Source organism: Drosophila bipectinata, chromosome 3R, assembly GCF_030179905.1.
Source record: "Drosophila bipectinata strain 14024-0381.07 chromosome 3R, DbipHiC1v2, whole genome shotgun sequence".
Taxonomy (NCBI): domain Eukaryota; kingdom Metazoa; phylum Arthropoda; class Insecta; order Diptera; family Drosophilidae; genus Drosophila; species Drosophila bipectinata.
Genome location: NC_091739.1, coordinates 23,639,352 through 23,652,604, shown reverse-complemented (window position 1 = coordinate 23,652,604; position 13,253 = coordinate 23,639,352). Strand labels below are relative to the sequence as shown.

Genomic DNA, 13,253 nt, shown 5'->3' with positions numbered 1-13,253 from the left:
AAATGTTTTCACAGCCACCTTTGCAGGCGAGACAGAACTTTTAAATTGCAAGGGGAAGTTTCAGCATCAATTTAAGAATAATGAATTACATTGTAGTTGGATTACAAAAAAAAAACATTCTTTACTGATGAACTGTTCTAGTCAAGGTCCGTTGGGGACATTTTCGCTGCACCCACAACAAGGGAAAATATCGGACGTCTGGCCGCATGCTAATGAGATGAAAAACCTTGACGAAAGAAAGATCAACCAGGTAGATCAACACCCGGCGTTTACACCCTCTTCGCCAGGCCAGACAACAATGGGCCATAAACGCATTAACAGTAATGGTAAATAAAGCAAGCTTGAAGATCAGGTAAGATGGATCTGCGATGGCGCACCTGCGCACTAACAGCATGCAACTTGTTTGACGTCGCACCTCACGATCGAACGCGGCTTGTTGGTTGCTCTATCAGAGAAGCTAACTTGGAGTTTTTAAATCAAAATATTATATTTTAAAAACAAATATTTAAAAACAAAAAAAAAATATGAAAAAAAAACAGGCATATAAATATAACAAAAACAAAATGTTCAACTATAGGAATTATAAATAGCTTTAATTGAAACACTCCCAAATATAATACTATATATACTTTTCAAAAATTAAATGGACAAGATTCTTGGAATGATTCTTTAAGAACCCTTCAAGGTTCAATTATTTATCTCTTGTTACCTCGTTTTTTTTTTACCAATTTCCAAAAGGACATTGGGATATTTAAAATAATGTTCATGACATTTTTGGATTGGGTTTATAAAGTGTAATGCCATAAAAGTTCTAAAATTAGGAAACATGAAAATTTAGAAATTAAAGGAATCATATACACTTATAATTTAACCAATCAAACTGGATGTTTCCTGTTAGTAAACAAGTTTTGTGGTTAATTGGCATTTTGTTAAATATATTCAAACTAAAGTTTTTTCTGGAAATCCCTGGAACTTCGCTCTTCACTGAAACATCCTTTACCTAGGAGCAATTGTACTGCAATTTTTTTTATAAATATTAAATATGACCTGTTGAATATTATTTCTTGTTATCTAGCTGAGGCCCGAAGCCGCTGCGATTGCAGTTCTTCGGGTCGCTTCGGGGCCCGTCGCGAAGTCCAAGAAATGGGTCAGGCTATATAAGCACAAGTTCAAGGCGATCGCCGTTTCAGACAACTTCAGCAGCAGTCGCAGCAACATCAAAATATCTGCTAAGAAACCAGCTACCAAGTGAAATCCGAAGTCTCTCGAATTCCGATCCAAGTAAACGAAAGTTGCCATCGATCGACCATCAAAAAAAGAGAGAGCAATTTTCCGGTGCAATTTTTGGGTGAATTTTTAAGTGATTTGTGCGCTTGACAATCGCGTGCTGAAATTTGCAATTTTTTCTAGTGCGACGAGCCAAACTACCAGAGCTGAGGGTGTAATTAAACTTCAGCTTAATTGCTTCGAACTCACCGAACTGAAAGACTGCGGATAAATAGACAGGTGAGAGAAATTGCTGAATTGAAAATGTCCAACTAGGGACATTAAATAGCTTTGATATAGGATTATAGGATAGACTGGGCAGACCATTGCACATCCGATACAGTTTTATTAAAAAGGTAGATTTAGTCACCCATTTAAAGTAAAAGTTGAAGATGACTAAGGGTTTATTGGTGACTAAACGAAGGTTTCGTAATCATGACATTTATCTATAGATAAAGATTAAGTCCAAGATATCTTCGGTATTATCCAACTAGCCTTTAAACTGTAAATAGTAACACAATTCTAAATATTGAAACTAATCCGCCATACTAACTTGAGGCAATGCGTTCAGCTAGAATCGGGCATTAGAAAGTTATTGACAATTGATCGAATGCCACTATTTGGCCCCCCAGTCTCACGTTTGTTTGTCCATCAAATTGGGGCTATATGGCAACAGCCAAATATTTGGGTCAGGCCAAAAGAAATAACAGAACTCGAGGCATAAATCCAGCAATAAAAACAACAGAATAACAGCAGCAGCAAAGCAAGCAACCGAAGAGAGGAGAATTTCTGTTAAACGAGTTAACAACTTTGCATGAAAAAGCAAACAGAAACCCATCGACTGGACGTGAAGAGTGGAACATGTCAAAGCACCTGGAGCGGGGCAGGGTGGTGGGGAGGCGTGGCCGACAAGGTGCGATGAGGTGTAAGGTGTGGCGGGACGACAGGCACGCACACATGGAGCTGTGCATTGAACCAAGTTCTTTTCAGGCCGAATGTGCAGCGATGATGGCCGCCCACTGACCCAAATGGGCGCCAAAGAATTTCGTTTTCAAGTGGGCTCACGCTTTGACACCCCCCCACGGCCACCTCCTGGCTGTCGGAGGCCTTGCGGCTGTTTTGTCGGTGGCCTTGATTCAAAGTGGGTCTCTTTCTCTTCCTGCGTCTCGGAATCTCGTTCGCTCGGCCAATTAACGCCTGCCTTTTTGGCCAGGTCTTTTGGCCAAATTCCCGGAGCGAGTTTATTTATTTGATTGCCTGCCCAAAGGTCACGATTGCCAGCCATTTGTTTACCTAGTTGAGTTCCAGTCTTTTGCCCGCCTCGAAGCAAGTAGTTTTTTGTAACTTTCATTCATTGGTTGCTTTTGGCATTTTGCGGTTGACGCTGTTGCCGCCAGTGTAAGCGAGGTGAAAGTTTTCCACTGAAGCTGTTAAGTCGTGTTTAATACATTTTATGTTTGGGCCCAGTTGCTCTGAATTTGTTTTTCTCGATTGCAGCCGAGAGAATGTAAATCATTTTCACAAAACAACCAGCAGGCACTTGTAGATTAACCAAACCAAAGCGAATCTTGGCTTTCCTCGGCTGCAGTGACAGTTGCAATTCGGCCAGCAGGCTGCCTAATAACAATAATGGCTCTGGCAATTGCAAGTGCAATTTGTTCTGCTTTCTATGGCTTGTCTTCTGGCGACTGCATTTCGGGGTCAGTAAAAGTTTTCGGTAGTTCGGTAGGCCTATCTTTGTCAAAACACTCAGTGGATCACAGCCCTCAGATTGCATCACAGGCCATGTGGTTACCAAATAATCGATAAAGCTATCCACACTCCACAGAGACATTAAAATGCAGCTCATTCGATGGCGGCTTTGGCCAAGTGACAGTTAGCCAGCGGTTTTTCTGCAGGGGTTGCTGACCACATACCCAAACGAAAGACTTAAGACACGAACTCGCCAGCTAGCTAGAAAGCAGCCGTGCATTTCAATTAAGGTTAAGCACTTATCTAAACACTCCTCTTAATTAAATTTTTATTCAATTTTTCTGGAGTTCAAGTTGAGTCAATAAACCTTGGCTCGATTCTGGCCAAAAAGAAAGTGAAACGTAAGTTTCTCTCTGCTTGAGCCCGGAAACCAGTCCGTGACTGTCCAGAAACCCGGCTAAAGCTCTGAATCACGCCCTCGAAAATATTCCGCTCCCAGAAACCCAAAACGAAGAATGGAGAAGTGGCGAAGCATCAGCCCCAGCACCAGCCCAGGCAGGCCTGCTGCTCACTTACCGCAAATCACGAACGTTTTACCGCTTTCCCATCTTTGACTTTGACCAGGGAGAACCAGTGGAGCGTGCTGCGGCACGAGACCGCAAACGAAACCGAAAATAAATATCATGAGGGACCATCGCATAAATTACTGAAATGATATTTCTCGTTTACTGCCAAAGAACTCGGTTATTATTACACCCCCGCCCTCGCGACGGTAAAATTTTTATTTTGTTTCTCTTTCGAGGCTGTGCGGTTTCTACACTTTCTAATTTGCGACTTTTGACCAACGGCAAGTGTAATTGCTGCTCTCTTTATTGAAATAGTTATATTGCCCGTTGTTTGGTCGGAGATTTTTCTACTTAATTGCCATGAAAGTAAGAGTTGCGTGCAGAGTTTTCAACTTGAATTGCGTGTTTTCATTAAAACATAAACGGTGATCTCCTCAATGGCGCCTCAATGGAGAACACAACGAGGCTCATTAACTAGCATGCCAAGGGAATTATGTCATTTTGGTCTTGGGCATTATAGAAGATGTCTTGCATCGCAGGCTATATTCCCACTTTATTGGCGAGAAATCAATAAAATTTCTCTGCCACACATTCCGGCTATTAGTTACCATTATCTTAACCACTAATAGCTGGATCACGCTTAACATGGCGCTTTCTAAATTTACATGCCAGCCGTAATTTCCCCGGGGAACTGGGTCGAATTGTGTCACAAAACAATCAAAGCCCCATTGGCATAACCGTGAGAGGGGGATCGCGGTGATGATTAATGACCCCACGATTTACACATCAATGCGTTGACCCATTCTGGAAAGCCTGTTCTGGAGCCGGCAATTATATGTGGGGATCGATGCAATCTCAGCCATTGGCATTCCACGATCGCCGCTCGACTCGTTGGCTTTATTAATTGTAACGGGAACCTGTTGCATGACATCTGAGCGAAAGAACCGCTAACCACGGAACTGGTTCTGGGGCAGAACGATATTGTGGAACATAAAAAAGAGATAAAATACATATGAAGAGCCTCACATAGAGCATTCACATTCCCATTCTAATTTGCCCAATTGGAGATGGTTGGCGATGCTAATATCGCAAATCCAGCAATGCCCCAATGATCGCCGGGAGGAAGTTAGCGGCTAATTGCCGTACTTGCCACCTCACCTGCGGCGGCGGCTTTCTAACAATAACACACATACAACATGTGTGTGTTTCCCAACCTGCCACTCGGTTAATTTCCCTGCTGCAAGTGCTCCTCTTCACCCAGGAACAGGTTATCGCTGACCGACACCTTAATTGGGAGCAGTTAGACTAGTTTCTGGATGTTTCGGAAGCGACAGCGCCTCGCATTTAATTACACGCCGCAACTTTCTTATCTGGTTTTCATGGAAATTGTAACATATCTAAAGCACGGCCAATGGGAAAAATTTGACAATTGTATTTTGGGAAATTCCAGCCAAAAGAGTTTATTATTAATAAAGAAAGTTAGAAGAATGTTGTATCTAATATAAGAATAGTGGGAAATCTGTATTTAGTTACTTGAATTCTGGTTTTCTTACAATAATATTTTCATAAAACTATTACCAAAATATATATACGTAATGACTCTAAATAGTCTCAAATATTCACGAGTTGTAAAAGCGTTACAAATATTGGTATAATGGGCTCAGCGTGTGCCCCACAAATGGGTCAAGCTGATTTCAATTCCCCACCTGTGTCGCAGTTCAGGAGCCCCAGTCGCACACAGTTGGGCAATGTGAAAGTGTTGTTATGCGGAAGGCAATGTCCGAATAGTTGGCCCTTGTTGAATTTCAAACAGCTCAACCGACTTAACCATCTTTGTCTTCGTTTTGCAGAAGTCATGTGGAATCAACGGAAAGTACACGCCTGCCTGCTGCTCTCCATCGTGGCGAGCAACTGCCTTCTGATGACCTTTGCCTTCCCCCAGCAGGAGGTCTATCAGCGACAGCACCAGGTGACCCAGTCACCTGTCTTCCGGGACGAGAGCAGCGCCAGGAAGTTCGCCGTCAAGCCAAATGCCTCGAAGAAGGTGGCTTTGGACGACATCGAGGATGATCTGGAGACCAATCAGATCCAGGAGAGCGTTGGCGGACCCGGTGGCTTTACTTGGTCCAACATGCTGTCTACCGTGATGACCATGTTCTTCAATAACGCCGTTAATGCACCCACCAAGTCCGACGACGTTGACAACTCCATCGGTCTGGGCGGTAGCCCCTGGGCTAATGTCATCTCTATGGGTGAGTTTTTGTTTAAAATAAGAACTGTTGTGCAGATTCTAATCAGAAAGTTCACTTCCCATAATCAAACCCCGTAATTCGCATCTCCACAGGTCTTCGCATCATCAACACCTTGCTGGGCGGCGGAGCTCCGAGCGATGGCATCGATAAGGTCGACAACGGCGGATCTCCCATGCAGGTAATCGATCGATCCATTAGCCCATAACATGGTGTACACTCACTGATTGCTTTTGTGCCACTTTTGTTTTGTTTCGCTTTATCGTAATTCGCTGTTTGATTGTTACCGTTTTCGTTTTGTTTTATGTCTATATCTTATGTCTTATATCCTATACTCGTACTGATACTTTGATACTGATACTCTGATACCGATTACCGAATACTGAATACCGATTACTGATTACTGATTCTGGTGCCTGGCTCTTCTTATTCTCTTGATTATGTTTGTTTCCCGCCTACCTCCTCTACCTCTACCTCGCTAATAATCGCACAGGGCATATTGGTGGCTGTGATGTCTGCCGTTTTAGGCACCAGAGACCCCGATCAAGTCAACTCGATGGCCAAGCAAGCTGGCGAGGTAAAACATCTTTATTGCTTTCACAACATTAAACAAAATACTACAAAGACACGAAGCAGGACCAGGCAGCAAGATGTGGTACTAGATCGAAAGCTTTATAATAATTTAATTTAAACAATCTCGTAATAATACTAATCTCAGAAATGATCCACATCTTGCTGTCCAGTGCTTATGTAATTAGACAAACACACTTACACCGAACACAAAGATACACACACGGACATACACCTTTAGAATTGGCACAAGCAATGGCAACTAATTGACTAATGCTTCCTCTACCTCGCACACACACACTCCTCTACACACACACACTTTCCACTGAACAACGCTCCCCCTTCCGCATCCACAGTTCATACAGATCGTGATGAACCTGCTGGACGCTCTGAAGACCTCCTTCTCCCACCGCTCCCTGACCGCCCGCTCCCTGGGCAAGCGCGACTCCGTCAGCGACGCCGTCGTGGCCAGCATCTCCCTGATGAAGGGCTACGTCCGCACCTACCGCAACTCGGAGGACCGCTGCACCCAGAAGTACATGTGCGACGCCAACACGGAGTGCGTCCGCGAGATCGGCGGCAGCAGCATCTTCTGCCAACTGGGATCGTAAGTGAACTTGAGCTTAATCCTATGGATTATCATCCTAAATATTTAATTATTTTTGTGACAGTTATGCCACCAGCTATGTGCTCGGACGCACCAGCGGCAGCAGCTTTGAGGATCTCTACGATGCTGGACGCCGGGGACGATCGGGCTTCGACTGTCGCCAGATGTATCTGGAGTGCAACGAGGTCTAGACCCTCCTGACACCCACGACTGGACACTTTCTCTTTAAACTAATTTAAATTAATTTATGTACTTCCACCTAGACATTAGCTATTTATATTATTTATTTAAAAATGCTGTATTTATGTAGACGAGTTGCTTCTTTCAAGCTGACCAACAAAAGGAAATCTTTAAAAATAAAATGCATTCAATGAAACAATAGTTTTATATTTTAAAAATTGTATTTTATTCTTAAAGTTTTAAATTATTGGGTATCCTTGTTAAATTAATCAACAGTCTAAAGAAAATTTGAAAAGAATTTGGACTTCCAAAGTTGCATGAAGCTTTCGTCAGTTGGTAATACGCTGTCAAAAGCTGCAGGCTATAGAACTGCCAACAGCATGCGCCATATTGCGGCGACTAAACTAACTTCAAATCAAGATGGCGCATTTAAGCTTTCTACCCAGGGAAAAAGAGCTTTTTCCTTGGGATATTTAATGGAAAACTTCTGTTCAAAATTCGAAGATCTTAAGCGGGCAAACTTTAAGCATGTGGGCCCGTTTTTTCTCAAGTGGTGTCCCATGGAGGCCTCGCATCAAAATCCTGGAACGAAATTATTTTTAAATTTTTTGTCAAAATTTCCAGGGGATCCCCTTCAAAAATGACAAAATGACTGGGGAGGTCAATATGGGCCCCAGCGATGGCTACATCTTTGCCAATAACCATCCGATTCTTGAGAGGAATATCTTAAACGATTTTTAGATCGATTCTCCACCAATCTGCATCAAAATCCTGGAACGAAATTATTTTTAGATTTTTTGTCAAAATTTCTAGGGGATCCCCTTCAAAAATGGCAAAATGCCTGGGGAGGTCAATATGGGCCACAGCGATGGCTATATCTTTGCCAATATTCATCCGATTCTTGACAGGAATATCTTAAACGATTTGTAGATCGATTCTCCACCAATCTGCATCAAAATCCTGGAACGAAATTATTTTTCGATTTTTTGTCCAATTTTCCAGGGGATCCCCATCGAAAATGGCAAAATGCCTGGGAAGGTCAATATGGGCCCCAGCGATGGCTATATCTTTACCAATAATCGTCGGATTTTAATAAGAATGAGAAAATAAAGGAATACCTTTAAAGATTGCTTTGAAGGTAAAAACAAAATAAAAATATTTCGATTTAAAATTTTGTTCAACTTATTTCAACATTGCCAAATTTCTAAATTTTTAACCGAAAGATTTCAATAAGTATTAAAGTTTCCCGGTCCGCTTAAAATAAGCATGGTTTTAATCATGGGTATAACAAGTATTTTATGATTTATATAAACCAACCGAAACAAAAACTTGTTCATATCCATTCGAAGATTCAAACTTTAAAAGCAATGTCCACCAGAACCACATAATTCCATGACGAGTCGAATACATTTTCGCTTTTCCTTTGTCCCAGATTCTAAACTAAGCCAACAACTTAGACAAAGCTGAAAGGTGTGTCCACCCAACAGTGCCGACGCCGCCCCTGAAGCCCTGCTCCTTGGAGAATGCCTGTCAGCCGCCTGCCAGAAAAGTTGCCGCCTCTTCAGAGTTGCTTTGATTTTGATGCAACTACAGTCGCCTCGGTCGTTGTCTCCCCGATTCCAATTGCTTATCAACATTCAGCAGCAGGCTTTGGAGGACTTTGAGGAGCAGCCACCATTGATGAGCACGTGAGCTAGTCGTGAGTATATCCTGCTGCGGTATGAGCCTGCAGACGCGAAGGGTGCTAGAGTGTACGGCACGCTCTCAGATCTGAAGCCGTGAAACTTTCTGGCAGCCAATTTGGGAGAAAACAAACAGGAAAACTTGGCAGGACGATGCCAGAGGCAGGGACTTGTCTCTTGTCTGCTCGTGCCACTGCGCAGCTGCAGCCGTTCGCAAAGTTTTTGCCATTTTGATAAATGCCACGACACAGCTGAAATTTATTGGACAGCCGGCAACGCCGACGCACAGAAAATTGCAGCATGCAAATGCAATGCTGGAGGGGAAACTTGACTCAACTCGGAGTGCATATCTGGGCAAGTGTGTGTCGGTGCGGCAACCTAACCCACATTTAATGGGCGGAGATGGCAACATTTTGTCCAAGATGAAGGCAATGCTGCTGCTGCCTCATTGCTACGACTACAACTACTACTGCAGTGGATGCCTCCAAAGTTATGATTAATTTGTGCGGCCAAGTTTTTGCAACCGCCACCCCCCCAAAAAAAGTTTCTCTATCCACTGGCACAGCCACTGAGCTGTTTGTTTCCACTATCTGTAGGAGCCTCCTGCCAGTAATTAAAGGAGCTTTGGACCAACTGGCAGCCAGCAACTGGCGATGCATCGCTTAAAATTCCATTTAATTACGTTGAGTGTTGAATATCTTTAGTGCGCTAATTAGAACTGTGCGCAAAACTTTTCTCGGACACCCAATGCACTCGCAGGATAGTGCAGAGGCGGCGGAACAGGACAGGACGCAGGAAGCAGGCGAGAATTTCCTCTCCAAATGAAACAATCGAATTTGGACAACGATCTAATTTGCGCCAGAAGTTCCGTTTGCGCCCAACAGATGCTGCCGGCTGTCTGGGCTTGACATTTTTGTCAGACTGCTTAAATTGTTTTACGCAGATTATAATTTACTTCTCGCTTGTTCGTGGGAATTAGAGTAGCTTGTTGAAATCTTGAACGGATTCGATGAAAGTTTGAATTGATAAGTAAATTGTTGTTGAAAATTCAAATAAAAGTTCTCTTTCGGGCGTGATTTAATTGAATTTAATGTATCTATGAAGCTTATAATCCAGAATCCTGGAATCAATAAAATGTAAACATTTAATTAATGCCATAGGCTATTTATATTCGGAAATCATATATTCACCCTTAATTGAGAATTTTGCGAAAAGCACACATGTGGTGAGCGACGAGAGGAAATTTCTTATTAATATGCTATTTGAACCGATTAAATATGTGTTTTTATTAAATTCAATTGATAATAGTCTAGCACATCAGTGTTTGAACTGGCTCATCCTGGAAATAAAGCAAAGAGGAAATATCTTAAAGCTGAATAAACTTCATTTAGCACTCGAATAAATCATTCTGAAATAATGACTTTTGGCCTGCAGTTTTTCTCTGCCATAAGCCGAAAACTATTTACGCAAATCCCAAAGGAAAACCAACCGCAAATCAACACACACACACATTCTTTTTGTACACACACCAGACTCACGTATGGCCAGGTACATAAATGTCCATCAAAGTCACAGGCAATTATTTTGATATTTTCACAAGTATTTTTTGATTTGATTTCCTTTCTGGTTTTGCCCGAATCAATTTATTCGAATGGCCGAAAGTGCGAAAATCTGTTTGATAACCTCAATTTAAGGTCGAAAACGGAAGAGAACCAAAAAAACAGCAAAGCGATAAACTGGAAAATGACTAACGAAAAAGTGAAAAAGGAAAATATTGAATATGTTTTGCAAAAATATTTTTGCTATAGGCGCTGAACCAAAATTGACCTATTGAAAATTTAATGTTTGCATACAACAATTTCCTGCACAACAGATATAACAACAACGCCAACAACGACAACGACAACAAGAAAGGGTACGTGAATGTTCTGCTGATGCTGACAACTACAACGAGCTGCGGGCTGAACATAAAAATACAAAAAAAATAAGGGAGAACTGGAAAATGAAACCCAAAACAAACCACAGCGCCAGGACGACCAGAGGATCCGCCGGAGGAGGTCGCTCGACGGGAAGCCGCGCGGGCAGTTAAATCGATACACTGAGCGTATAAACGAAACAAAACCAATACCAAGAGGCGACACACTGCCGGAATTTGCATTTGGCTTTTACCTTGCCCCCGTCATTGCCCTCGCTATTGCCTCCCCCCCACATCAGCCCACATTCGCCGAACCGCTCCATCGCCCAGCGCCTCCTCTCAGATGTCCTGTGGCAGTGTGTGGGGCATGTCAGTGGTTGTCACCATCAGCATCACCATCAGAATCACCAAGCGCCGTCAGCCTCGCGATATTGGCTTTTTTTTTTGTTTTTTCTGTGGGAGGGGGCGGAGGTTTTAGCTGGGTAGGGGCGTCACTCTGGAAAAATCAGAAGGCGCCGCGGCATCCAGTGAACGCATCCTGGCCCAGAGAAGGGCACCCCCCGTCGACCTATTCCAATTTTTGAGTTGGCCTGGCAGCTTCCAAAGCTGGCGGCACTGTGTCTTGTGTTCTAAGAAAAAATTTGATTTTTCGCAAAACATGTTTATGGTTTGTTTTATTATTTTATATGGCTTTAATGGACAAGCAGTTGCCAAAGCCATTAAATAAAGAATATCTGACAAACATTTGAATAACTTTTTTCTCTGGAAATGCCAACCTAAATTCCACCTAAGGTTTTAAGTATTGTTTCTATAGAATCCCTACTAACTTATATTGGAGTACATTGTTGGAATCTATTTTACCATAGTTTGCTCCACTGTTAGTGTCGGGTTTTTGTCCATCAATTGACAAGCGATTTTCCGTTCAGTTTCAGACAAGTTGGAATTGCTAAAATTTGCAGAACATTTTTCAAAAAATCGAACAAACCACTATCGAGGGGACTCGTTCACTTTAGTTCTGACCATTTTCAGCCAACTTTGCGCATTCATTATTGAGGCTTTGAGGGCGTTTGAACTATACTAAATTATTAACACTGAAAAATAGTTGAAATATTAAACTGGTAATATATACAAATTTTTGGCAGTTTTCCATCCTAAACTGAGCAAGTTGTTCCTTCTTCCGGGCTGAATTTGTTGGTTTTCTTTTAAAGTTGTTGCCCGGAAAGTATCTAAAAATCATTTGGCGATTGCCTACTTCCAGGCTGACCCTAGGGCAGAAATTCGAGTATCCCAACAAAACAGGGGGCAGGAAAAGAGATTCTCAGCCTTATCGACTTTTATAATTTCCGTCGGCGACTGAAATAAACAAGCTGTTTGTAACAAATTTTAGTAATTCGAGTATTTCAGCTCGTTAGATGGCGGGCATCTAATTTGTTAGAAATAATTAAAGAAAAGTAGTTTTAAATTTATTCTTATAATCTTAAATTCTTATAAGTTCATTATAGATTTAACTAAAGCAACCATTACAGGTACGATTTTTAGTAAAAACTGAGCTCAATTACAAAGAAACACAAACCATTTAGTTTCTGCAGCTAAAGTTTTAATCCTCTTTTAGTTTCAAGTGCAGTGAGTTTAAAGTTGGCCAACAGAATTGGCTTAAAACAGGTTTCGCGCCCAACTCGAGTGAAATTCGATTCAGCCACTTTAATTACGACCGCGCAGGGCATATAGAAACTTCCACTGGTCAGAGCCACATCCGCCGAGTGGCGATAAGTATTTCGTTTGTCCTATCTCCATTGCCGAATCGCCCTTCCCCATCCGTTCCTTCCGTTTTCTCGTTTTTTCCACCAAAACAGTTGGAAATTTGGTAGTGATATATATAGTATACATATTTGTATTTGTATACACTTGGTTGTTGTATTTCTGTTGCCGCTTGCTCCCGACACAAATTGCTTAAAGTGGAAATTGCTGGCGCTGCATTTGTGTGCTCCCCACAGGATGGGGATAAAATGGGTCGGCGTGTATGTGTGTGGTCCCGGACTCACGATTTCTCTCGGGCTGGGCCTGCATTTATCTTTTATTGGCTGCTTCTCTATCTCTTCCGCACTTCCAGTCAGCTCCGTGACTTCCTTCCCAATCAAATCAATATTCGATTGATGCGAGCACCATTATCTTTTTATTATGAACATTTATTTGCCGTCGCCTGCTCAATTTGCCAGCTAATTTTCATGTTGCGTCAGGCCGGCAAATTAGTGCGGCTCGGCTTTGATTAATTGATGAGGCGGCTCCGAGTCCTTGTCACCACAGCAATTTGCCATAATCTATCACACATCCTAGTCCCCCTCTGGCAGCCGAATGTCAACCCTTTTTTTTGGGCTTTTCTCGCTTTGGTTTTTTTTTTAGCCATCAACCGATTTCTTTATCGCCATCGATATAAGCCAGAGATGTTTTATGCGAAATAAATGCTCGACGTCCTGCCTGACAGCCGGTCTGCATCATCAGCAGTTGCTACAAAGTACGGATCGCAAT

General features: G+C 42.3%; 1 protein-coding gene across 1 annotated transcript; it reads left to right on the top strand.

Moving 5' to 3' along the window:
- The first annotated feature begins 1,219 nt into the window (after positions 1 to 1,219).
- On the top strand, positions 1,220 to 7,310 carry LOC108133692 (uncharacterized). Its single transcript, XM_017253725.3, has 7 exons — positions 1,220 to 1,348; positions 1,411 to 1,506; positions 5,375 to 5,776; positions 5,869 to 5,954; positions 6,267 to 6,350; positions 6,700 to 6,950; positions 7,015 to 7,310. The coding sequence occupies exons 3-7, from the start codon at positions 5,380 to 5,382 to the stop codon at positions 7,139 to 7,141; spliced, it is 945 nt and encodes a 314-aa protein (XP_017109214.2). The 5' UTR covers positions 1,220 to 1,348; positions 1,411 to 1,506; positions 5,375 to 5,379; the 3' UTR covers positions 7,142 to 7,310.
- Positions 7,311 to 13,253: the final 5,943 nt, after the last annotated feature.

What these genes read in the sequence shown, in the direction of transcription:
- LOC108133692 (XM_017253725.3), top strand. Translation starts at nt 5,380, where the DNA reads ATGTGGAATCAACGGAAAGTACACGCCTGCCTGCTGCTCTCCATCGTG. An exon ending in TGGCCAAGCAAGCTGGCGAG is followed by an intron (nt 6,351 to 6,699) that starts GTAAAACATCTT and finishes CCGCATCCACAG; the next exon opens with TTCATACAGATCGTGATGAA. An exon ending in ATCTTCTGCCAACTGGGATC is followed by an intron (nt 6,951 to 7,014) that starts GTAAGTGAACTT and finishes TTTTTGTGACAG; the next exon opens with TTATGCCACCAGCTATGTGC.